At 57.3% G+C, this 25,530-nt stretch overlaps 1 protein-coding gene across 1 annotated transcript in view; it reads right to left on the bottom strand.

The window, feature by feature from the left end:
* Nucleotides 1-4,225: 4,225 nt before the first annotated feature.
* TTC28 (tetratricopeptide repeat domain 28) overlaps nucleotides 4,226-25,530 on the bottom strand; it is a 605,079-nt gene continuing 583,774 nt past the window's right edge. Inside the window, exons 15-23 of the mRNA XM_088019406.1 lie at nucleotides 20,881-21,060; nucleotides 18,284-19,004; nucleotides 16,011-16,135; nucleotides 13,651-13,882; nucleotides 13,032-13,108; nucleotides 11,395-11,418; nucleotides 10,532-10,661; nucleotides 7,434-7,541; nucleotides 4,226-6,268 (exon numbers count right to left, since the gene is read on the bottom strand). Coding sequence (XP_087875532.1) covers nucleotides 4,644-6,268; nucleotides 7,434-7,541; nucleotides 10,532-10,661; nucleotides 11,395-11,418; nucleotides 13,032-13,108; nucleotides 13,651-13,882; nucleotides 16,011-16,135; nucleotides 18,284-19,004; nucleotides 20,881-21,060 — 3,222 coding nt within the window. The 3' untranslated portion in view covers nucleotides 4,226-4,643. The remainder of the gene's footprint in view (nucleotides 6,269-7,433; nucleotides 7,542-10,531; nucleotides 10,662-11,394; nucleotides 11,419-13,031; nucleotides 13,109-13,650; nucleotides 13,883-16,010; nucleotides 16,136-18,283; nucleotides 19,005-20,880; nucleotides 21,061-25,530) is intronic.

Raw genomic sequence — 25,530 nt, 5'->3', positions numbered from 1 at the left:
CAAGTTTTTAAAAAACTATTTTTTTTCCCTCCACTAACTAGTCTGGTATAACTATTTCTATTTGTGTTTTGATGTATTTAACTTACACTAAAAATAATCTTTTTGTTCTCTTCCTAAACAACCTATAACACTTTAACTTCCTTGTTTTACATATTGTCCAGTATTTTAATTTTTTATTGCTACTCAAATGAGATGTTAGGTTTTTTTTTTTTAAGATTTGAGAGAAAGCCCAGGTGGGGGAGGGGCAGAGGGCAAGGGAGAAGTAGGCTCCCCACTGAGCGCAGAGCCAGATGTGGGCTCTATCCCAGGACCCTGAGACCATGACCTGAGCTGAAGTCAGACACTTAGCCGACTGAGCCACCCAGGCACCCTGAGATGTTAGTTTTTATACAATCAGTATTTGTTTTTTTTTTTTAAGGATTTTATTTATGTATTTGACAGAGAGAGAGTCACATTTACTTAGTTATTTGTCCACTAGTCCTTCGTGCCTCTCAGACTTTTACACAGAGGATTGTTTTCCTTCTTTCTGGAATACTTTCCTTGGAAGTTTCTTTAGTTACAGGGATTTGGTGGTAATGAACTCTGGTTTTGTCAGCACGCTTACACAACTGTGGAATTTTCTGGTCCTCCAACTATGATCACAGATCGGAAGCATTCAGTTTTCTAATTCACCACCCACCCCAGGTGCCCTGAGGCTCAGAGCCACAGAAGTCTGCCTGCAGGTTGGCTCTGCTGTGCACTCTCTTGGGTTCTCCTCCTGGCAAACATGAGGCTACGGTGTACGCATGAGACTCCAGATTGACTCACTGCTCGTTAGCGACACACGACGGTTCTGTGTACTGCAAAGAAACCTAGAAAGTGTGGGACGCGTACAGAGAGTGATTCAGATACAGCAATTAAAACCGAGGGAACTCATGCTTTAATAGACACTGAAATCACAAAGGAAGGCCAAGTGCCTTAACAATCTCAATAAAAATATGAAGTTCTTTTTACATGGTAAATTTCGTAATATAAAAAGTTTAATGCCATCTGGAAAGTGTAATTTACAAAAAAGTCCACATAGGCCAAAGATGGCTAACACTGCATACAAGGGGGGTGAGTGCCAAGTGGGGAAGACGTCTGAGGAGGGGAGAGGTGACCGCCTGTGTCCTTACATGGAACATCTCTGAAAGATCGGTTACAAACAAGGGTCCAGTCCACAAACCACATGTACAATCATTTTAGGTAAAACAACAAAATGTTTGATGAAAATTATGCCGTTTTCACCTTTTGCCTACTTACTAAAAGCAACCAGAGGATTGCCTGGTATTTTTTCCAAACTGAACTGAAACTAACAAAGTGATCATGGGAGGCAGTGGGACAGGCACCTTTCGGGGGACTTGCTACGGTGACCACCTGCTGAGATCCGCTGGGATGCGCGAGCAGGAGGACGGCGTGTGCAGCACCGCAGCTCCTGCCGAGACCCCGCGAGTATCCGTGTGGACCATGACACATTTCAAACGGAATGGAGGTGAGAACGTTTTTGTTTCACTACACACTAATGTGGACCAAAATGTAAGTTTTAGAGCTCATTTTGTCTTGGTATTTTGATGTAACTGAAATCAGTGAAGTAGTTGAGTAGTTCACTGGTACGAGTTAAGATAGGATCTACTACCTTACTTTGTGGTCATACCAAGGTTTCTAGGAGAGGGAGATTTTATTGCTTGTGTTGAGTGTATATTTGCATCTGGTGGAGTAGCACAGGGGCAGGGCATTCGTTTCCTGAGCTGAAAAAGAAATCTATCCAAAGCTATCTGCATATAGTGAGGAAAAGATATTTTTGTAAATTTTACCCACGTCCATTGGCTCATTCCAGTTGGGGCGAAGAGCCACGGACTATGCAGGAGCCATGTGCTTCTCTCCGCGTGGCTCAGGGTTCCCATGCATGCCAGTTTTATCCACAACTTGACACTCACTTTCCCTAGACTGTAGAAACAAAACATTCTAATTGTCCCCTATACCAGGAGTCAGCAAACTTTTTCTTAAAAGGTCAGGTATTAGGTATTTCAGGCTTTGTGGGCCAAGAGGCAAAATCAAGAATATGGTGCCTGTACTTATAGAACTATTTAAACGTCATATCCATTCCTATCTCATGGCTATAAAAACCCAAGCTTCTGACCAGATTTAGCGTGTGGGTCATCATCTGCCAACCCCTGATCTGTACAAGGAAATCTGTGAATTATACAGTCTCACTTCATTTTTAAGTGCATACATTTTTCAGGGGAGGAGCCTGAAAAAGTTACTTTGATTTGACATCCATTTCACTCATAAAGAAAACACCAAGACTGACAGTAAACATAAAGAAATGGCAACTCTACGGTGATTTTTAGGTTGGGCCTATCATTTTTGTCCTGTTCGCTTTCCTTCATCAAAGCTTCTATCTAGGACCCCCCCCCAAAAAAAAACAAAAAACACCACACCATTTGGTTTTCCAACATGAAACCTAAAACAATGTAGTTAGGATTAAAACCAGGTTGGGGTCCATGAGTCCTCCTTGCTGGCTTGTAACCGTGGGGAGCGGTCTGGGTGGCAGAGGACGTGCACCGGAGGTGGACAAACGGGTGCACTCACATGGGGGGCACAGATCCCAGGACTGTCCTCCAGGGCTCCTTGGCACTTGGGAAAGAGGCTGAGATTGCTGAGAAAGGGACAGTCTAACTATCTACACAGGGATTCAGAAATTGAGGTTTCGTTTTTGTTGCTGAGGACCTGATTTTGCTATCTAAATGCACAGTGCTATAAACTTGCTTTCATTTGCTACTCTGGTACTTTATTACAGTTTATTTGTTCCCTACTGACATAAAGAACCTCGTAAGTGCTTGCTTCTTTATAAAGAATTTGTCTTCCAGTGTTGGGGTCAGGGCTAGAACGGGACATCCTTAGTTCTTCTTTCGCCAACATGGCTGCTGGGGTAAAGGCAAAAACCTCCATGACATAGCCAGATAGATATTCTCCTTTCCTCTTTTCACGGTACACCGAGGAACAGGGCAAGTGGTCAGGGTATGTTTAGAAAGTGAGATCCTACCCAAAGTTAAAGACTCTATTTGGAGGTCTCCTGCCAGGCCATGCCCTTGCCATGTGGTGTGGGCCACATGGCTGCCCACCTCTGTGGGACACCCCCTTATGGGGAGAGTGGTCAGGTTTTCATTTTAGAATTATGTAAAAAGAGTTTATGTAAATTCTCCCACTAAACTTAGTACTAATAGGATTTTTTAGCATTTCATTCCTTTATAAGTTAATGCTCACCCCTACCCAGACTACCTTTTGTCTCCGCCCAGCTGGTAACTTCTGTGTACTGTCACAGCTGAAGGAAAAGTCCACCTCCGTTTGTCCAAGACAACACTTTCAGGAATATCTATTTCCCTGCTCAGCCATAGCTCGGATGTCAATCCCCACAAAAGCCCCCTGCTTCTCAGGCCATGGACGTGAAAGTCCTGTGGGAAGGGAGGGGGCTGGTCCCCGCTAAAGGTGAGGGTGCCTGAGTGGCTTGCAGCCATGGGGTGCCGGGGCATGGGAGCCGGGGACAGATTTGGAGAGGAGAGCTGTTTGAGGCCTGGAGTTGGGAGAAGAGAATAAAATGAAGCAGCTGCTTAAAGGGAATGGGAGCTGTAAGTTCCATTCTGGTTAAGTCGAGTTAGCTGTGGGATTTTTTTTTTTTTCTTTTATGTTTACAAGGAAACTGAGTATTTCAACCTTCCCCCCCCCAAACTTGATAGTTACTTATTGATGACTATTCAAAATTTGACATTTTAAAAAATTTGAGCTTTTAAAAATAATAGCTATAAATGCAAAGTACTATTGATAATAAAACCGAGTTGTTTATCCACGTACAAAAAAGGTCAGTAATGTTTTAAAAGCACAAAGTTGCATTTTAAATCACAATTGCATAGTTCTAAAATGCCTGGAGAAGAGTTACATAAAATTTTTAAGAAAATTCAAGTTTGGCTGACAGTGGGGCCCCAAGGACATCTGTAGAGCTCGATGGAGCAGAGCCGAGTTCAGAAAGGAAGCGCTGCTGAAACGTGAAATATTGCATTGCTACCGTGCTGGGACGTGGATCAGGAGACCAAAATCGCTAGTTTCGGGACACATCACTGGCATTTTAAAAACCATTCTGTTTTTGGCTAATATCACACTTTCATGTAGAATTCAGCTTAGATTTTATATATCCCACCCCCAACCAGCACCTGAAAGCCTTAAAAAAAAATGCTCTATTTGTATTTCTGTGTATAAAAGGTACTGCATATCTACCTCTTAGCAAAATATGTGCTCCCCCTTTCCTCTCCCCCACCCCAGAACCGTGACCGTTTTTGTACAAAAGTCCTGTTGAGGAATCGCATCAAAGATGAGAAGCAGGGAGTTCAAGGTAAACATTGGGTGAAGTGTGTAGAAAACTGCCTGGGCCTCCCGTGCCAACCCCACAGAAGTCCTGGCTCCCGGTGAGCGTGGCCCAGAGTCGCCAGCGGCCGTGTGCGTGGTGGCCCGCGCCCCGAGGGCGCGCCCAGCGTGAGGTGGCTGGCGGTTGCGTGGGGTGACAGCACTCAGCCGAGCTGGGAGGCCCCCTGCAGCTGCTGCACCCTGAGTCCGCGGGTACAGAAGATGCTTTAGCATTTGGAGGAAGGAAAAAATCTTCCAGAGGACAGAAACTTGTAGCCGTTTCCAGAAGGCAGTCTCAGCGGGCGGGCGGGCGCGGGGGGTCCGGCGGGCAGGGGCAGCGCGCCCAGCGCCGTGGTCTCCGTGCGCCAGTGGCCGTTGGGCGGGGCTTTCTGGGGCGCTTCTCCGGGCGGCTGCAGGGACAGCTCCTTCAGTTCCAGCTTGTCCACGCCTTCCTCCTTCTTGGTGTGCCGCGGGGACAGATTGAGCAGACTGAGCACGTCCCTCTTGGAAGTCATTGTGCCGGGGGCGCCCCGGAATATTTTCATGGGTCCCGTGGGAGGCTGGGGTGCGCTCTGCCAGAACATCTTGAGGTTGTGGACGGCCTGCACCTTCTCGTCGATGGCTGCCATCTTCAGTCTGTCCACGTCGGGGGCGTCGGCGGGGCTGGAGCGCGCAGAGCCGGCCGAGGAGTAGGAGAGGGCTGGGGACGGCGCGCTCCCGGCCGGAGACTGATGGCCCGAGCTCGGGGACGCGTTCCTGGGGGACTTGGCGATGTGGGCGCTGTACGGGGAGCTGGGGTACTTCAGTTTGAAGAGAGGCTGGTCGGGGAGAGAAGTCTGGGAGTCGGAGGCGGGCGACGGGCGGCCGCTGTGCTGGCTCGGGTTGTCCTTGACGGACGCCTCGGAGGCCGTGGGGCTGCTGTAGCCTGAACTCACCTTGGGGAGGGACGAGCTCCTGGCTGGGGGCTTTGGTTTCGCGGGAACCGGCGACGGCTGGCTCCTGGGGTGGGAGAGGGCCGGCCTGCTGAACGCGCTGGTTTCGGACGCTCGGAAGACGGCCGCGCTGTGGGGCGCAGGGACGCCCTCCTCCGGGCTACTGCTCTTGCCGGCCTGGCCGCCGCCCCTCTGCAGGCGCTCCACCGCCATGAGATGACTCTGCGTCTCCTCCAGAATCTTCTGCGCCAACTCCTGCGGATCGAGCTTTGGGTTGCTTTCTTCTTGGGACTTCACGGTACTGTCCGTTTCTGTGCTAGACTGGTCTGACTCCCCTGTGTCCGAACTGGCCAGCTTTCCCACCTTCTGGAAGGGCGAGTTTGGGCTGGGAATGAGAGTCACTTTAACTGGAGAATTTGGTGTGCTTACGCTCCCCTTGGAGCTCACCGACACTTTAATACCCGCAGCCGGCCCCGCGCGGGGCTGTTTGTGATCTGGCGAGAGGCGCGCCGGCCTGTTTTCCTGGTAGGCCGCCAAAGGCTCCGTGCTGATGATGGAAAAGCCCTCGTATTCGTCCTCGTCTTTGCCGCCGGCAGGGCGGGCGTGGGGGGACAGCTGGCCCCGCGGCAGGGTGCATCGCTGTGGGTAGGCGTTCTTGGACCGCTCGTAGTCCTGCCGGCCGCGGGGACCCCCGGCTTCCGACCCGGCCTCGGGCTTGGAGACAAAGCTCATGGAGGAGGCGATGGAGCTCAGGCTGTACACGGAGATGGCGTCCGAGGCGATGCTGTCGGCGCCGGTGGGGGAGAAGGGGGGGTGCTGGTAGCTCAAGGGCAGGGCGTTGGAGACAGACTGGGCTGAGGCCAGAGACTCCAGGGAGGACGAGCTGTCGAGGCTGAGGCGCTTGGGGAGCTCAGTAGAATCTAAGACAGAACATAGGTGCCCAGAGGGCGGTTAGAATTCTCTGTGGTTTATTCTTTCAAAATCGCAAGCATCCTCATATACAGAGAAGCTAGTGGGAACCGTGCAAGTGCTACTCATGCACGATTCGCATTTATCTCATGCTCCCCAAGCACACAGGAGAAAGTAAATGTGAGGCAGGGCCCAGGACACTCGGGAGAACTCCAGGCCCAGCCAGCCCCAGCCCCCTACCGCGCTCCCATCTCACCAGACCCCAGGGCCGCCTCGGGCTCCCACCCCGGCCTGAACCCACAGCTGCCACCCTCCCCGTTTCAGCGGCTCCCGGCCGTCACTTACACTCACTGTCTGCACTGCCTGTCCTCCCACCTTCTCTCAACCCGCTCCAGCCGGGCCTCTGCCCTCCCCAGACCTCACGGGCCACTTATGCTGCTAAGCCCAGTGTTCACTGCTCAGGTCTGCAGTCGGTCCCCCCGGGCCCCGCTGACCATGCCTTCTCGGCCCTGCTCACCCCTGTGACCTGTGAGCCGTGACCCCCCCCCACAGGACACCGCCCTCCCCTGCGGGGCCTGCACCCCTTCTCTGACTCTGCGCTGGCCTCTCCCTGAACCTCGGCCTCAAGTACCCAGCTGTCGGGGGAGCTTGTCTGATGCAGAGTTCAGAACGGAACATGTCCAAGATGGAACTCAAACTCCCGCCTCCTGCCACTTTCAAGGTCTCAGCAAAAGGCAGTCCCGTTCTGGCCTTTGTTCCGAAAAACGAGGTATCACCTTTGACCCGCCCTTTGTGTCTGACTCACAGCCTTCAGCGGATCGCGTGAGTTCTGCCTTCGAACCGTGGCCCGCGCTGTCCTCATGCAGCAGCCGGCCGTGCCCCCGGCGCCCCGAAAACTGCCTGTGGCCTGAGCCACGGGGCACCGCTCCTCCCTAGTTCGTCGGCCCGCTGCCACCCTGTCTTGTCCCTTCCCCCGCGGGTCTTCACAGCCCTCGGCAGCAGCCCGTCTCTACCGCATGTGTTGTGAGGTCGCCAGAGCGGGGTTTTTGTTCACTGCTCTTGCACTGTCCTGAACACAGCCACACAAAATACTTCTCCGCTTTTCTCCCCCTTCCCCAAATACAGCCAGACCTGTGCCGGCGGCTGTCGCGTGGGGGTGTGCCGGGGGGTGCTTACCGAAGAGCGCGAGCAGAGACTGCAGGGCAAAGTGCATGGTTCGCCGATTGGCCTGTTTGCCGGTTTTCAGGATGACTTCCTCCTGACCCACTTCACAGAGATCGAACCCTAGAGGAACAAAGACTGTGAATCTCGGCGGCCACGGGGAAGGGTCCATGTCCTGGAGAGGAGGAGCGCCGCAGGGCTGCCTGCCCCGACTCCCGGGAACCCCCGCGCCCCGCCGGGGCTGCCCCGGGGGCCTGTGAACCTCCTGCCCCCTTCCTGGAGCACCAGCTGCTTTCCTGCCCTGAACTCTGTTCTCCGCAGCGCGTGCTCACGGTGCGGGGCTCGGGAGGATGAGCTGCTTTCTCCATTCCTTCCCAGACTCTGGGAAGGACAAAAACTGGCCACTCCCCTCAGCACGGGATCCGACATTTAAAGCTGGTGCCTGGGAAGGTGGAAGCTTCTCAAGGGCACGGACGGTGTCCCCAGACACGGTCAGCGTCTGCCACCGGGGGCTCAGAAATGAGCAGGCTCTGCCCACGGGGAACCGGGCCTCTCGGCTGAGATGCGTGCGCGGGCCGTGCGAGCACTCACGGTTCCGCTGAGACTCGGGCCGGGCCCGCGGAGGACAGGGGTCTGGAGCGCAGAAGGCTGGCCCACCGGCTGCCGCTGCACTGAGACTAAGAGCCTGCAGAGCGCCCGGCACCCATCGCCCTGGGAAGCTCACAGGCGGAAGCCGCCCAAGGCGGACACCAAGGCCAAGGGCTGTGTCCGCAGCCGGGATTTAGGGCCAGAGGAGCCCTCAGCCCTGCACGTGTGCACTCAGCCTCCTCCGTTCGCACTGAGCTCTGCCTGGAACAGTGGAGGCGCTTGGTGCTGACGGCCCGGGGGGGGGGGGGTGCAGAGCCCCGTCCCTCCTCCCATGTGCGCTCCGGTGACAGGGTCTGTGACGCCCAACGCCGCCGTGTGCCACGTGCGGTGCGGTTCCTGACAGAGTCATCACCAAAGCAGAAATGTGTGTCTATTTTTATTCTCATGCAGGGATTCTGGTATGGGTCTGAGGCTGTCATTTCTCTGGGAATTTGGTTCACTCCACGAGCCGCCTCAGCCTTCCGGTTGCTATGGGATATTTTCCCCTCTGAACTCAAGCAGAAACACTCCCTGAAAGCAAGAGGAAGGTCTCGGAGAACTCAGCATTTAAAAACAACTAATTAATATAAATGGTTTAGAGACTTCTCCTTTTACCAAAATGAGACTCGGTTATGCCAACAGAACGGAGGTGACGGGTTGTGATGGCTCCTGCCAGGTGCTGAGGGCTGGAAAGAGGGCACTTCTAGGAGCCTCAGAGCCCTCAAGAGTGAGGGAGTCACTCCTCCAAACGCCGGGCCTGCAGAGACCTTTCCTCCCGCCCCCCAGTCTCAGGCCACGGGACTTAAGGATAAGTATGTGCACACTGACTCACCCCTTGAGTATCAGTGGATTTGGAAAACATGGAGGCCATCAGTGAAAATAACCCACCATCCCAACACCGGGGAGAGCCAATGACACACCTGGAAATATCCAGTTCACAGGCGAGGGGGGCTGTCTCTGTCGCACCCACACCGAAGGGAGGTGTAGGCCCTGCGTGAGGAACACAGCTTTTCTTTTATAAAAAAAAAAAAGGCCTTGGCTCCGTCTTCCCTCACCTGTGTCCTGTGTCACTGCCCCAAGGCCAGCCGTACAGCCTGTTCTGGAAGGGAAAAGAGATCCCTCCTGGGTGTGGACCTGGCCTTTCTCACTCTTGGTCCAATGGCTACATTTGTCTAGATATAAATGTACTGTGTTTATGCCAAGACTACGCTTTAAGCCCACAGAAACAAGCACAGAGTACAAATCATAAAAGGATGTGAGAACATCTACTCAGAGGGATTCAGAGTCCCTGTGGGGCTTTGGGGGATCCCCCATCAAAAGCAAATGGAGCCGGCCCTAAGTTGCGGTGGGCTGGGAAAGGTCATCTGCAAATGGGTTAGAAGAAAGGCCTAATGCAATGAAATCCAGATTTCACAAGCAGAAGAAAATTCCTTTTGAAGGACTGGCTGCCCTGCCATGTTGGACAGTGACTGGTCCCTGTAACAGTGAATTTAGGCTGTGTCATCCTCCAAAGAGTCCCCACTCCCTGAGTTTAAGAACCTACAGGATTTGCCCCTCCTCTGCCCCTGTGCCCTGCACAGCGTGTGGGCCTGACACCTGTGCTCACAGAGAGCTCTTCCCTCGGCCTGGATCTTTCCTCCTGAAGACACCCTCAGGCTCTCCGGGTCTGCCCCAAGCTCCCTGCCTCCCACCCCTCCAGCAATCACCGTGACACCGATGCTCCTCTCTACGATGGTACCCCCACCTGAGAGGCTCCCGCCCCTTAGATTAGGTACTTACTAGGTCTGCCCATCTTCCCCACTAGATCCGAAAACTCTAAGAGGGCAGGGCTTGTCCTTTGCTCGGTGCTGCATCCCCCGTCCTGGCACAATGCCCGACACATAACAGGTGTCCAGAGAAAAGCTTGGGAAGTGGTGAATGGCTCCCAGGCGAGTCGTACCGGCACTTAAGTGGGACAGGAGGGCAGCTCACAGCCCCTTGTGGTATTTTATCAAAAAATGCATCTCTGAAAACAGCAATTATGCCAGGAGCTGCCTCAGCCACATTACGATGTCCAAAAAGGAAAAGTAAGTGTCCCGGATGAACAAGGATCCTGGTGCGTGCAGTTCTAGATCCCTGGTTTCAAATCAGACCTGGTTTCAATAGTACCGTAGAGACTGACCTTGAAACTTATTTTAGGACTTTGTTTTCTTTAGCTTTTAATCATGGCTTGACTCCCAACAATGCTGACATCTAGCAGCTTTCTATCAAGATGAGGACTAGAAATGAGAGAGATGAAACCAAAATGTTGGGAAATGGAACAAGGCAGGAGGGCCATCCGCCAAGTGTGCTAAAGTGCTGGGATCTCCAAGTCCACCATCTCTCCGTGATGTCTAAGAAAACACCGAGGCCCCTGAGACTCTACCAGCTTCACCCAACAGAAACCAGGAGAGACGGAGTTTTCCAAAAGGGAACTGCAGGAAGCAGTTAAGGATGCTCTGCCCTACCTAGAGCCGCCAGGAATTCATGGCAGCCCGGGAGGCGCCACAGCTGCACGCTGATGGAGACCTGGATGGGGGCCGAGGCGAAGTCCTGCTCCTTCTCGCCGGCCTGCAGCTGGACCAGCACCTGGTGGAGCTGAGCGAGGAGAACAGTGTGAGCGCGCCGCCTTCCCGGCGCCGCCTTCCCTCCGGCCCGCCTAGGATGTGTCCCCGCGTTACTCCTGTGTCACCTGCTACCGGCATCCCTAGTGACCTTAATGTGTATCGCACTGCAAATCCCTTTTACGGTGCGTCAGGCCTGCTGTCGTGTCTCCTCTCGGGAGGCTCGGGGAGGGGAGGGGGGCGGGGGAGTGTCATAGGGCAGGGGCGGCCTCGCCTCTCCCCTGGCGCACACTGGCGGCGGGGCTCGGGGACCAGAAGAGGGGTGGGCTGTAGGACCGGTTGTCTCCCTCTTTTTTTCTCTGAGTCCCCTTGATGCTCTTGAGTTACATGGTGCAGAGGAGCCCGGCGTCCCGTCCCTGAGCCGCAGTGCTCGGGGAGGAACCCACACACCCCCTTCGAGGGACTGGGGCATGTCGGGTCCCCTGAGTCTATTCAGGGGCCCTGTGTGGTGGTTCTCAGTGTCACTCTCTCAAAGTCACTTCTGCCCCTGCTGTTCTGGTGGAACTTGAGAGGTCAAATCGAGAACACAAGAAGGGTGGAGCAGGAAAGGGGGAGGCAGAGCAGAGGAAGGGGGCAGCCGGCCGCACAGGCGGCCCGGAGCGCGTGGGGGGCGCGTGCACCCGAGCTCAGAGCATGGCAGGGGACGCAGGGGGTGGGCGGGTTGAGGGGCTCACCTGACAACAGTTGCTACTTAAAGTCGTACTCACCATTCCAACCATATTTTTAACAGCCTTCGGCCAGCAGATTATAAGAAAAGAAAGAAAAAGAGAGAGAGAGAAGAGAGTTTAGACTCAAGCACAGGTTGTTATGCACACGAGCTGACGACTGCTGTAGGAAGTGCCGCGGCGGCTCCGACCGGGAGGGGAGAGGAGCAAGAATCAGCAGGGACACGCAGGAGAAACAGCCACACCAGGCCAGACGCGCTCAGGGGCAGCCAGGCCCTCCCTCCCTTGCCAGGAGAGAGGCGGGGCAGGCAGGGGGCACAGAGGGCACAGAGAGGCCACTCTAGACACCGAGGGCCACGGTTCCAGAGTGATTCGAGAAATAGCCCAGCACCTGCCGGCCCCGGGGTGGGGGAGGGGGGGCGGCGCAGCCGGGACATCTGCCTGCGGACATCTGCCTGCAGCCCAGCGGCGGGAGAGTAGGCAGAAAGGCCCTGTGAATGCCGCCAAATGCAAGAAATTAAGCAGCTGGCTTTTCGGACTCAGCCTTGCCCTGCAAATGTAATTCTAACGTCTTCTTTTTGTAGAGTGCATGCAGGCTTCCAGCCCTCCTGGGTTCAGGATGTCTTGATAGGCCATGTTCTGGAAGGGCCTTCCTGATTCTCTTCAACAAGGAGACATAACACACTCATTGCCAGATGAGCAGGAACTCAAGAAGGGGCCAGGTCATTGGGCTATGTTCCAAATCTGGGCTGGAAACCACCCTGGGTAGGTGGGAGGTTCCAAGCACCACTCGGATTTTCAGAGGCTAATCCCAGACAGAGCAAGCTTTGTTTCCCCACAGAAATATTTCCATTTACAATGAAATCTAATCCATAATAATGAGGTGTATTGTTTTTTCAAGTTATTACACTATGAGATGACCAGAGAGAATTGTTTCGTGCTCCTCAGGGTTGCTATACCAGCCAGGAGCCCTCCCCCACCCAGCAGTCACCCCAGGGTTTACAGTGTCCCTCCCTCCCCTTGTTCCAGACCCTCACTGGCCAGTAGGAAGATCGGGAGCTCTGAGGTCAAGCTGGGAAGGGCCTGCATGATGCTGAGAGAATCCTCCGGATTCCTGAAGTGGATCTACATTCCCTTAAACGAAAGCATGTTTTGAGAAACCTGCTAAGCAGTATCTTGCATTAGAACTGACTTTGTGTTCACTGCTGTGCCTCAGTGGCTACTCTGTTTCAGGCAGGGTCATCCTCTGAGCTGGGCATGAGCGTCAGGAGCCCCGCAGGGGAGCTGGCAGGGCCCACCCCTGCTGGCTGAGGGAGTGTGGCTAACACTTGTCAGTCAGCGGAAAAAGGTGCTGGGGCGGGCATGACAAGGCGCAGGAAGCCACTGAATGGAGAGCTCAGGAAAGGCCCTGAGACTGCAGGCGACAGAGGCCGCCAAAGGCCCTACTGCTCCCAGAACCCAGTGCCCAGAGCGGATGGGTTCTTGCACCTGGACATGCACGTTTTGGCGGGGGGGGTGCTGTTTCGCCCCCAGCCCTCGTCTTTCCCGTCTAGTCACAGAGGCTGAAAAAGGCAACAAGAGCGTGTCACTTGCAGATTCCTGGGTAGGGCCAGATCACCCTGCCTCTCCAGCTCAGCCCAGTGCTCAGGCCTGGGCTCAGCCGCCCTGGCTCAACTCACCCGGCTGATGAGCTGCTCTCCCGTCTCCGAGGCAGTGATGAGCTTGCAGAGGGCTTGGAGGGCAGGGTTGGGCAGACCTAAGCCAAGAAGAAGGCGAGCGTCACCCAGAGGGGCCCCCGCACCCACAGCCCTGCTGCCTCCCCAGGAGAAGAGCCTGAGACAATCCACATCGGTGGCATGTGGGTCTCCGTGTAACTTGAGAAAGGAGGGGTCCCAGAGAAAGGCCAGTCCTGCAGGCGTGTGGTCCCATCCCCAGGAGCCGAGCTCAGGCCCAGGCCGCATCGCCTCCTCGGAGCAAAGCACAGAAGGCAGCCGTGCGCGCCCGCAGTCTGCCTGCCCCCGGGTTCGGCCCCGTGGCTCTGGCAGATCCGGAGTTGCCGACTGTGCACGAAGGCACTGCCGTGTGCCCAGCATTCCTCCGTGGCAGCCCAGGAGGAGGCAGGTCCTGCTGCTTCGGATCTCCTCCAGGTAGGAGAGGTCTGTGTCTGCGACTCCTCGCTCCTTCCCCACTGTGAGATCCAGCCGCCCTCCCCCGCCGCCGGGGCCGCAGGGACCACGGCCACCAACCAGCGTGCCCACGCTGCCGGCCAGCCCCTCGGCGGCCCCGCCTGGCGCTCACCCAGCAGGGACTGGATGGTGCTGCTGCACTGCTGGAGCCGGTCGCCGGGGTCGGAGGTCGGGAAGAAGACGGCTGCCGGCAGGCCGCTGGCTGGGGGGTCCAGCCGGAAGCCCACAGCAGTGAGCAGGGCCTGCCAGCCGGGGATGCCGCCCACTTTGTTCTCCACGCTCTGCTGGGACGTGTACATGGCGTTGCGCTGCCCGTTCTGGATGCGCTGCAGGGACTTCTCCACCTGGAAGGGAGGGGGGCAGTGAGGCACCACTCTGGTCAGCGGCAGGCCCTGGTTTCTCTCCCAGTGGCTCTGGGGACACGCGTAGCCCTGGGTGTGAAGCCAGGGCTGCCACCTGGGCGCCCCAGCCTGAGGACCAGGACCCTGGAGCAACGGCCCAGCTCGCGAGGGAGGGGACCGGGGGAAAGACTGTCACTGTCCCAGCGCCTGCGAGGCTGGGAGACTCAGAAGCGTTCTGGCCCTTCCCTAGCCCACGCCTCCTGCCCCAGGCTTTCCTCCTCAGACACTAAAACCTACTGTCAGGCCAGAGCCTGCCCCAAACCACGGGATGGCTCCCCATCACTAGGATAAACCTTCAGGCCCTCCAGAACCCCCTTCGTGGCCTGCAGCTCTCACGTACACGGGCAGTACCCATCCCAGGGCTAGGGCCGGCAGTGCCCTTCTTCCCGGGGCCCCTGACTCACCCTCCATGCCACAGAATGGCCTCTGGAACCTTCGCCTCCCCCTCCACCTCAGGTACCCCTCCCACCTGCCAGTGCCTAAACCTGTGCCTGGCACCCGTGGGCTGAATTTGTCCAAGGAACCACCAAGTTAACTCCCCCGTGATCATTCCATGGCACTTCCGGCGGCCTTGGGCCTTCCCCGTGGCTTCTCTCTCTGGGGGCTATCTCAGGCCATTCTGAGAGGCCACATGCCCTGGGGCGCATGGGCCGTCACTAGAGGGGCAGAAGAGTCATCGGGGTGTCACCTGAGACTTCTCTTACAGTGCAACCTGGGATGCTGGGGGCTGACCTCACAGGCAGGAGGAAACGAGTGGTCCTGGGAAGGACAACCTGCCAGGTGGCTCGCCATTGGGCTGAAGGTCCTCAGAGACGCACTGCCCATTGGGGTCAAGGGGTCCCAGGGCAGTTAGAAGGAGGCTCTTGCCCCACAGGCCTGGTCTTTTCTAAGAAAAGCCGCCTGGGAGCTGCAGCCAGGAAGGAGGGGGCTCGGGGGTGACAGGGACCAGAAAGGGTCCTAATACTGAGTAGCTGAATGGCTCTGTGCAGTTTCCAGGCACAGGTTAAAATCAGTTAAGTGTCTTGGCAGCTTCTCAAGGCGCGTGAGCATGGCTACCTCAGAGCAGGTGCCGTAGGCCACCTCACATCTGGTGACAGGCGCCATCATTCTTATCCAGTCACACGCTGGTTTCAGGCAGAACCCCAAGCTTAGGAGATGCACAGGACTGACCTACCACCACGAGTGCATGGAGCCCCAGGCCCAGGGGGCAGCAAGTTTGCCCCGCGGAGGGGACGTGCCCCCTGGAACCCGGCCCCCAAACAAAACTGCCCAGCCAGGGCCTCCCGCCAGCGCCCAGGGTCTGTGTGGAACTCATCCCCACGTCCTCCCTCTGGAGCTCGGACACGTCCTCTGGGGCAGGGCAGCTGTTTGCATCGGGTCTGGAGGGAGTGCGGACCCGGCGTGGACTGTCCGCCGCGTGGACCCTGGTCTGGGGCTGGGCTGGTCTGCCTTGTGCAGAACACTCCACGGAGGCTAACGCTCCTCAGTTGTTAGAAACTACCTTCCCGGTTATCAAAGTGGAAGGGTGCAACACGTTTTCCGTCCCTGCTGCTTGGCTTGATTTGTAACTTCTGACGTGTGGATGTGGAGCCTCTGTCTGTACCCTCGCCCCCGGCCCCGCCAAGGCTGGGACTGGCCAAATACCAGATCAGCTTTGGACTCTTGCTCCAACCGAAGTTAGGGGAAGCCCGGTGCCATCTGACTTTAAAATATCCTTCCTCAGCCCCTAAGACCCTCCTGAGTGCCAGCTACTCCCGCCTCTTCTCTGAGCCTCATGATAACCTGGAAAAAGTAGAAGTTTTATCTCCCCTTCCAGAGGAGGAGACTGAAGCTCAGAGAGCCAGGTGACTTGCCCAAAGCTTCATGGCCCAGAAACAGTGGCAGTGTGGGCCCCAGGACCTTGGCCAGGAGGCCGCAGCCAGCCCATGACACACGTCGTCCGCACTGCTTGCATGCCCAGCTCCACCTGTGGACGTGCGGGCACGGCGTCCCCTGCACCTGCTCATGCCCGCCGGAGCCTCCCCCTCTCGGGCACCTGCAGCGGCTTTCGAGGGCAGCAGGCCCCGCTCACCAGGTGCAGCAGCACTCGCAGGGCATCGCGGGCACGCTCCGGGTGCTGCAGGATCTCCGTGAGGGCCTGGCCGATGAGCGACGAGGGACTGTTCAGCTTCACGTCACTGCCGATGAGCATGAGCCCTGCGGAGAACACAGAAGGGCATCTCGGAGCCTGCCCTCACCTTGACGGGGCAGCTCTGGCTGGTCCCCCCCGCCCAACTCCCTGTGGCCTCCCGGCTACCCTGCCCCCAAGAGGGGTCTGCACAGCAAAGCTGCTCCCCGGAACGGCCTGCGGGAGGTCTCCCTCCCTGGGGGACCCGCCCGTGCCCTTCTGTCCCCTCCCCTTTAAGAATCAATGCCGTTTCACAGCCCGTGAGTGGTGAGCATGGTTCTTCGGAGAAGTAGCTCGGGAAAGTACCTCTGTTCTCCTGCTGCCCCCCCCCCCCCCCGGCTCCTCTGGTATCCTTCCCAGGCTTGGCCACCATCCCAAGGAATGATCCGCCCTGTTTCCCCGGAGACGCATCTATGTCCATCTGGAACATGCCCGGGGACAGAGCCCGTGGACACGGGGCAGAAGGGCACGCTCCTCTCTGGTTGTGGGGACGGGCAAGCAGCCTGGGCTGCGGGCGACCCACCCATCTGCCCGGATCCTGGCCCGCCCCTGAAGGCAGCGCTGGGGGGCGGCAGACAGCAGTCTCCTCAAGCCACCAAGCAACTTTGGAAGCACCTTGCCCCCAAATAATGGACACAAGGGGTTTTTCCAAGAGCATGAGTGAGCCTAGGCTGCTTTTAAGGCGAGCGGGGCAGCACGACTTAAACACCATCTCCAGCACTAAGCCATGACTTGTATATTGCCTGTCGCTAAAACAAGGACAAAAGCACCACATCCCTGAACACGTTGGGAAGACGGGGAGGGGGCCCCACAGACAGGGGCAGGGGTCCTGTCGGGAATGAGCGCCAAGCTCCGGGGCCAGGCTCCCACATACGGGGGCACACAGAAAGCAGAGCTCACGTGCTGCCGGCGGGCATGAAGCCGCCGCTCCGACTGCTGCAGCTCGTGGCAGAGGGAGCGGGTCGGCGACGTGGCCAGGCCCCAGCCCTCAGCGAACGGCCACGCGCCCACGGGCGCCGTCAGCCACCTGGGGAGACGGGATGGGTTCCGCTCGGTTTCCATTGACTACCTCTGCGGCAAACACTGCAGCTGTGCCGCGTTTGTGATGCAAACAGATGTTTCCATTTCCTAACAAGGCGGCTCGCGCACGGGGCAGGCGGCGCCCGGGGGGGCGGGGGGGGGGGAGAAGGCCCCGCCTCAGGGGGAAATGGCAGCAGCTCTAGCGGCACCTGCCGACCGCATTTATTTTGAGAGGAAGGGTAAGGGCGGGGGCGCTGCACTCTGCGGGTCGGCGGCCTGTCCGGAGGCCCCACAGGTCATCCCTTGCCCCACCTCCATGACCAGAGGTCACAGAGAACATTCCGCCTTCACTGCCAGACCTGCGAGCCCCTGTGGCAGGCCCACTCAGAGCAGGCGGTGTCAACCCTCCAGAATGTGTAGTACACGTGTCACCAGACATGGAACCCGCTCCTCCAGACCGTCTCAGACACGGACAAGGAGTTATCAGCCCCTTGTGACCCGTGAGGTTGCCGAGCTTTAGGAAGGGCAAGTAACCTGCTCAGCTCACAGAGCCCGGATATGGAACTAGGTCAAGCCCAAGTGTTCTGATGACCAAACCTAGGGACTTTCTACCACATGGCTCTTTGCTACTGTCCTGGGATTTCCCGTGAGGGCGCCACAAAATGGGTCAACCAGCATACTCTAGTCGCAGAAGTCTCCACTCCTACCCCGATGGCAGGCTGTTCTGCTGCTCCTTAGTCAAAAAGACTACTTTAGGGGTGCGTGGGTGGCGCAGTCGGTTGAGTGTCTGACTCTTGATCTCAGCTCAGGACGTGATCTCAGGGTGGTGAGATCGAGCCCTGCGTCGGGCTCTGCACTCAGCGGGGCGTCTGCTTGGGATTCTTTCTCCCTCTCCCTCTGCCCCTCCCTGCTCACGCTCTCTCTCTCAAATAAATAAATAAATAAAATCTTAAAAAAAAAAAAAAGACTAACACCACAGCGACAAGTGGCCGGTTTGGCAGAAGGCAAGAGTCTCGGCAAACGAGCCTCCCCCTGCTCCACCCCACACCGCCTCCCTGCGGCAGCCCGGCCTCCCCTCCCCACCCCCACCCGGGAGGCCATGAGGACTGAGCCCTGGGGGCCCCTGACAGGCGCCGGCCAGTGGTGCGTGCTCCTACCTGCCCAGTTGGAGGGGTGTGAGAAGGCCTTGCTGCTCTGCACCACCTTCATGGCCTCCCCTAGGGCAGCGCTGGCTTTCAGGCCATTCAGCAGGGATGAGTAGAAGGCGTGGAGAAACATCTTGGAAGCGGCCACGGGCACAGGCCACAGAGATACGAGAACACACTGTGCGCCGGCAGCCAGGAAGGCCCGGGTCAGTGCGATGACGCCGTCAGCCGTGACCTTGCTGTTGGACTCCTGCGAGGAGCCGAGGACCACCAGCTTCACGGGAAGCCGCAGGTCCAGGACGTCGGCGGCCGTGAGCAGCAGCTCCTGCAGGGGCGGGCAGTCCGAGATGCTCTCCCCGTCGCTGGCGTCGTCCTGCACCCGCAGGGACTCGGGGATCGTGTAGGGGTGGCCAAAGGAGCTCTTGCTGCCGGCAGGGTTGCCATCGGCGCTGGGAGTGAGGACCAAGGCCGACAGTTTCCAAGAGATGTGGGTGGCAAAGTGGACGCACTCGGCCTGGGTCAGGGCACTCATGACCCGTTCTTTGGTGGCCACGCTGCCCACCAGGGGCTGGCAGCCCAGCAGCTCTGACACCATGTACGCTTCCTCCTCGGCCGACGGCATGGGCCCCCACAGCCACCTGTCCATCACCGCCGACGGGAGCTTGGGGTTGCCCACAACAGCCGCCATGGACGTGGAGCTGGAGTATGTGGGCGGGTTCTTCCTCAGGTGAGACTAGGAGGGGAAGACAGACAGACCACCCCGCCCATCAGACGCCGGCCGCACCACGGGCTTCCGGTGAGCACAGAGCTTGGTCCAGCTCGGCTACACCTGTGCTCCCAATAACCTCGCTCACTCGAATTTGCAACACCGCTTTCACCCAGGTGCTCGTCCTACTGAGAATCACAGCTGCTATGCCAAGCTCTGGAAAAGCAGCACTGGATCTTAGGAAGGGCCCTTCCTGTTTGTCAAACCCTGGGGGGCGCTGTGGCACGCGGCGAGGGTGGGTGGTGCTGGGCCTGCCCCACGCGCCTCACTCCCACAGACCTCCCCGCGGGCCCCCAAACAGGGGGGCGACCCACTCCTGATGAGTCAGGGCTCTGAGGGGTGACCAAAAGCTTGTCAGTCTGAGCGGAGACAGGGCTAACCTAAGCCCCGTACAGCCACTAGGTGCTGAAAAGATGATACTTGTCATCTGCTTTATGTGCTGCCAAAGAAAAACACCACCGAATTATAAAATCAGCATAGAGAAGTCCAGCAAAGTTCTGATTTCCCCCCAACGAGGCCTTTTGATGCTTTTGGGGAAACCTCAAGTATCAAATTATTTCAAAATAACCTTCTGATGGCTTCACGGTAGTGATGCCTGAAACTCTTGGGTATGAGAGGCGCCTGCCGGGCATGTGTCAAGAGACGAGGCTCTTCCACTCCCAGCCAGCTTGCTGCTGTCATCACCATGAAGCGTTCTTGACATGGGCCATCTCTGCCCCCCAGGGTGCTTCTGGCAGCAGGTGCAGCGAACGGCACTTTGCGCGGGACAGCGTCCGACAAGGCCAGCTCACTTGGCATCTGGGAGTCACAGTCAGCCACGGACATGCCAAAAACTCAGAGAAAATCATTTCTCTCTTTGAACTGACTCTGTCCCATGAGAAAGTTACCATTCAGCCACAGAAAACAGTCAAAACTAAGATTTCCAAAGCCCTGTGTGGCAGACGCTGACCTGGTTTGAACCATGCCAATGACCACAGTCAACAGAGGCCACGGCAGGTCCCGTGGGGGCCGTCCACACCCAGGGTCCAGGGTTTGGCTTCCTGAATGAGCCACATTCTCCCACTGGGAGGAGCCCTGTCTGACCCTGCTCTGCCTGGCGGTCTGCGGGGCTGAGGGCGTGCTCAAAGTGCATGCCTGGCAGGTCGGGGCCCATGAGGGTCTGAAGGAGTCTGGAGAAGGGGGAGAGGATCCGGGTTGGCTGGAAGGCTCTCTAATCGGGTGGGCAGGCTGAGGGGGTGCTGTGGGGTGAGACCTCTGATTCTGTGGACGGCCCACCGTCGCCCTCTCGATTTTCACAGACCTTTCTACTCGCGCTGACTCTTTTGCTGAATGAGACCCAAATTCCTGTCTGTCCCCTTGAAAGCCACCTCATTTGTGTTCAGTTCTTTCATTGGCCTGTGGGGCCCTTTTCCACTTGACAGTAATCTTACGTGTCTGCCATCCCTGCCCGGGGCCCCTCTGCCGGGGGTACACTCGGCGCCCAGTGGTCAGCGTGAGGGCAGCGTGCGCCAGGGGAAACCAGCTTCCTCAGACACTCGGCCTGGCCTCGAGCCTGACCCAGTCCCCCGAGGAGCTCACAGCCCTGATGTCACGGCAAAGACGTTTTAAGAGAAAGGACACTGACTGTGGCTTCTGGAGATAGCAAAGACCAGTCAGGGGTCGGGGGAGGGGGGCTGTCCCCCCACCTTCGGACAGATCTACTCCAAAGGCAGCCTCCCTGCCTGCAAACTCCAGGGTGAACATTGGGAAGAGCTCACACGCTGCCCGCTGCAGCCCAGTCTGGCTGGGAAGGCCGTCCTCCGGGCCCGCACAGCCGGGCACCCGCAGCGAGCGTGAGGCTTACCTTGGACTGTGGGCTGAGGGAGCGGATGGAGGGGACAGCGATGAGGGCGAAGCGCTCGTACAGGTACTCGTTGGAGGAGCTTCCCTTCAGGAGGGCGAAAGGGATGAGGTAGAGCTCCCCCTCCAGAACCAGGACCAGCTGCCGGTGCCGGCCCACGGGGCCACTGGAGTGCATCAGGCCCTGCAGGGAGGAACAGGGTGCCTGAGTCCGGGCCCAGCAGGCGGCGGCCTGCCCGCACCGGGCGCTACCGGGCCGCGAACGAGATGCGCCCGGGGAGCACCCAGCAGGCCCACCGCGCCCATGGCAGGGGAGGGGGGGTGGCCTGGGGCGCTGCCCACGGGAGCATCACCAAATGGGGGCTTCTGCCCGAGGAGGAGGTTGGGGGCCCGTCTCTTTAAGCCTGCACGGGGGTGGGGGTGGGGGTGGGGGAGGGAGACCTGGCCACCTGTCAAGGAACAGGATGTCCCACAAAGACAAGGACCAGCTCCAGCAGGTCTACGGGAGGCAAGGAGTTGTCCCAGAAAGAGCCCTGTGAGTCATGGTGACCCCTGAGGGCCAGGCCAGGGGAGGCTACGTGGGTCCAGAAACCCTAAGAGCAGCGTAGGTGTGACTCTTCTCACGAGAGGCAGTGACACTGTGACCCTCAGCCTGGCCCCAGGCTGAATGGGAACAGAGATCAAGCGGATGCTGCTGCCGCTCAAGGAGACAGAGGCCGGAGCCTGCTGGGGAAGAAGACCGTGTGGGAGCACGGCCCAGCCCTGGCTCGGGGGACGGTCACGGCCGGTCTCCCGGCCCCCTCGCCCCCTCCGGCCGACCCGGGACAGTGGCCACCAGGGCGCCGCCGTGCTCCGCGGGAGTGAATGTGCACGCGAATCTGCCTGCCGTGCTGCCGTGGGTGCTGGGCTGAGGCTGGCCTGGCACAGGGCACTCAGCTAAGCCAAAGTGACACGTGCTGGCGGGCCCTTCAGTCTGGACAACCCCCCTGTGGCTTTGTCTTTTTTAAAAAACATTCTAGCTGCATCTAAAGAAAGCCAAAATAAAAACAGGCCAATTTGCTTGTTGTTTGCTTTGAGCTATTTCCCGAGAAGGGGTAAAAGAATCACTGCATGACCCAAGGAGGAGGAAGTGGGGCGTGTCACACTGTTTGTGGCGGATTTCTGGATCAGCACAGGGAGGTAGGAGGGTTGGGTGCCCGCAGTCAGCTCCTGGGCCTGGTGGGAGTCCCCACCGTGGCCACACCGAGGCCCCCCCTCCCGCCCCCAGCCCTGGGAAGCTGCTCTGGAGGGCAGTGCACGCACAGCTGCCACATGCCAAGCAGACCTGGGAGGTGGGCCAAAGGTGATGGGCTGATGGTGCCCTGACCTCGGTGACGGGTCAGCAGCCCCAGAACAGTGACGACCACTCACTGCTCAGCGGGGGCCCTCCCGCCTGACAGGTGGGCAATGTGGGGGCTCAGGCCACCTGCCATATGCAATATACCAGAACCATCCTCAGCTGATCCGGGGTCACCAGGCATTTGTTGGACAAGATGCTGACCCCACCCTTGCAGGCCTCCCCTGGACTCCCCCTGCCAGGGCCCAAACCCCAATAGTCTCTGTCAGTGCCATCCCACAGGTCACGGATTTCCCTGGGACACACGCCACTCTCGGGCAAGTCCCCAGTGAACAAGAGCACCCATGCACATGAACAGAAGGTGAGCAGAGGAGTGCCGGGCGGCGTAGGGGTGTGACTGGGAGGATAGAAGCCGTTCAGAGAGGCGTTACTGGTAGGCTCTTTGTAGGGACTCTGCAAACTCTGCCTGCAAGACCTTATCTGGGGCATCAGCCTAAAGACCCGTGAGTTCCTGTCCCTGCAGGCAGCGCGGGTGTCTTCTCTGACGAGGAATTCTGATCTCTCCGAGGGCCAGTTAGTGTGGCGTTGGCCTGAGCAGACGAGGCCCATGGGGTAAACAGAGAACAAGGCTGGGGAGAGACACGGAAGCCAGACACTGGAGGGCCCCAGCTGAGGTCAGACAGGAAAGCATGGCCCCCACAGGCCGTAAGCACCTGCCACACATTCTCCACGGACGAACCTCCAACGAAGTGACCAGAGGTAGCCTGCCTCACGGGAGATGGGGCTGCGCACTCTAATTCAGAGAGCGAGAAGGGAGACTTCCCAGCACTTGGTGAAGAGTGACCTCGGTGGCGAGGAGAGGGAAGGCTCTGGAATTCTAGCTTGGATATGGGGAGAGTTTTCTCTGAATGAATGGAGTACCCCAATTTAGAGGTCTGGGTCCTCCCGGAATCGAGACTCGAGGCTGGGGCCGAGCTGGCCCCCATGCCCGGCCCTGGGTGAGGGCCCCACGTGGGAGCCGTGTCCCAGCAGTACGGAAGGAGGCGAGCGTCAGCAGCACCAGTGGGCAGGCGGGCTGCACAGCCGACTGACAGCTCTAGTTAAAAGACAGCAGGAAAACGGATTGAACATGCTGGAAAAGGTGGCCTGGAAACGGTCTTCTGCATTCTGCCTCCAGGATACTCGAGCGTTGTCCTTGTACTGAAAGATTAGCTATAATCCAATGTGAACTTGAAAATGGAAAATAAAATGATGTCTCATTTGTAATGAGATATGTAATAGATGATTACGTGTCATCTACTAGATAGAAAAGGAGAGACAATTCAGGGAAAGGCTCCTCTGCGCCTCCATCTGTCAGTCTAGAAAGGGTATGTGCTGGCTTCTTAAGTCCTGGGTTTGAGCCATAAAAGAGCTCAGCATCCGCCCCACACCAGCAATTAACAGAGTCCAACAAATTCCAGCAAAGACTCAGACTTTCGGACCTCTGAAGTTTCTAGAAATGGATCTCTTGAAGGAGACCAAGACAACAAGGGCAGGGGTGCTGAAACCTGTGTACTTCCCTGGTGACCCTGCCCGTCCCAGGGCATTCCAGGCCCAGGATGGAAACGGGGACACCCCCAGCAAGGAGGCCCGGCAGTAAGAGGACTTGGGCTAAGCCCAGTCTTTGCAGAGGGGGAGGGGCTGTTCCTTCAGCCGGGGCAGGCGGTGGGCACCTGCAGGTGGGTGTGGGCGACTGTTGTCACTTTACAGACTCTCAGCTCCCCCTCCCCCGTCCCCCCATACCCTGTCATCACCTGCCCGGGGACTGGATTCCTGCAGCGGGGGCTTCTTTCCTCGGTGGACGGCGCAGAGGGCGATGCCAAGGGAAGAGGATTTCCTGCTGGCCCAGGTCAGCGGGTGTGTGTGTGTGTGTGTGTGTGTGTGTGTGTGTGTGTGTGTAGACATGCAGCGGAGCCCAGACTGTGTCCATCCGACTGTACCCTGTTGATACCCTTCCCTCAGCTCTTTCCACACAACAACCAGGGGCCGCGCCCCCCATGCTCTCTGCAGGCCTCTCCCCAACAGGCACCCGTACTCTCTCTGCACACCCTCGCCACCGGAAGCGGATCATCTGCCCTCCTTCCCCCGTACAGAGTGGCCTTTGCTTGCCAGCAACTCGAGACCAGCTCCGGCCCGGCCAAACCAGCGAATGTCTCTGCTATCCAGTGGGCTGAACCACATACCTTTCCCAGTGCCCATCCTTTCCTGGGTAAACTCCCTCAGCTTGAGAAAGCCAGTTTCCTCAGAGCTGACTGTTTGGCCACAGGGAATAAGTCTCTCTGTCAAACGTCCCCTGGTTGACCTACTGTGGTTTCTGTCTCCTGCTTGAGCCCACAACAGCGCACACATCCATGACCTCACAGGCCTGTAGGTCAAGGCCGGCCATGGCAGTGTGAGGCCTGGCACCCAGTGGGCACTTGGGATATGCTAGTCAAGTGTGAACTCACACCTGTCTGCAGGTTCTTGAAATAAGGTCAACACAGGCCCTATAATTTTTATAGCTGACCCTTGAGCAACATGGATTTGAACGGCATGGGTCCACTTAAACGTGGGGTTTTTTCAACACACACAAGACAGGACTGTAAACGTATTTTTCCTTCCTGGTGATTTTCTTAATACCACTTTCTTTTCTTATGCTTCTTCGTTGTACGATTACAGTATATAATCTGCGTAACCTACAAAATCTGTTAATTGACTCCTTGTTATTGATAAGCCTGCACTGCACAGAAGGTGGGCGCCCCACATTACACAGGACCCGTGTTGTTCAAGGCTCAACTGCATGTTGTTTTTTCCTGGGCCTCAATTTCCAGTACAACTCATCCCCTTTCCCTCTGGTGTTTATAAACATGCATGTAGCTAAAACATGTTAGTGGCCCCTCTGGAACATTCAGCTCCAAACTTTAACCCAGGGACTTTGAGAGACCAATGTCACCACCATCTGTCTCATCCTCACATCACCATCACCATCATCCACCAGCTGTTTACTGAGTGTCCGTGATACCTGACACCTGTGAGGTTTGCCACCCAACGGTGACCCTGAAGTCCAGTTTCTGAGTCTGCAGCTCTCCCAGGCAACCACCACAGACCCCAAATGTATGGTTGGTGGGGGCTTCGGATGTGATCACCATTTTTTCAGTGGGGCCCTATACATACTCATGGTGACCAAAGGCCCCAGTCCATTCAGAAAGCACTGATATCAAACGTGACGTTGCATGTGTCCTGGCTTCTGGCTTAAGAGCTACGTACTCACACAGGTCACCAGGGCTCAAGGGATCAGCT

This window comes from Eumetopias jubatus, unplaced genomic scaffold (assembly GCF_037043125.1).
Source record: "Eumetopias jubatus isolate StellerSeaLion01/CBP00866 unplaced genomic scaffold, mEumJub1_p1.0 scaffold_16, whole genome shotgun sequence".
Taxonomy (NCBI): domain Eukaryota; kingdom Metazoa; phylum Chordata; class Mammalia; order Carnivora; family Otariidae; genus Eumetopias; species Eumetopias jubatus.
Note: the sequence above shows the minus strand (reverse complement) of the source record. Positions and strands in the feature narration are given on the sequence as shown.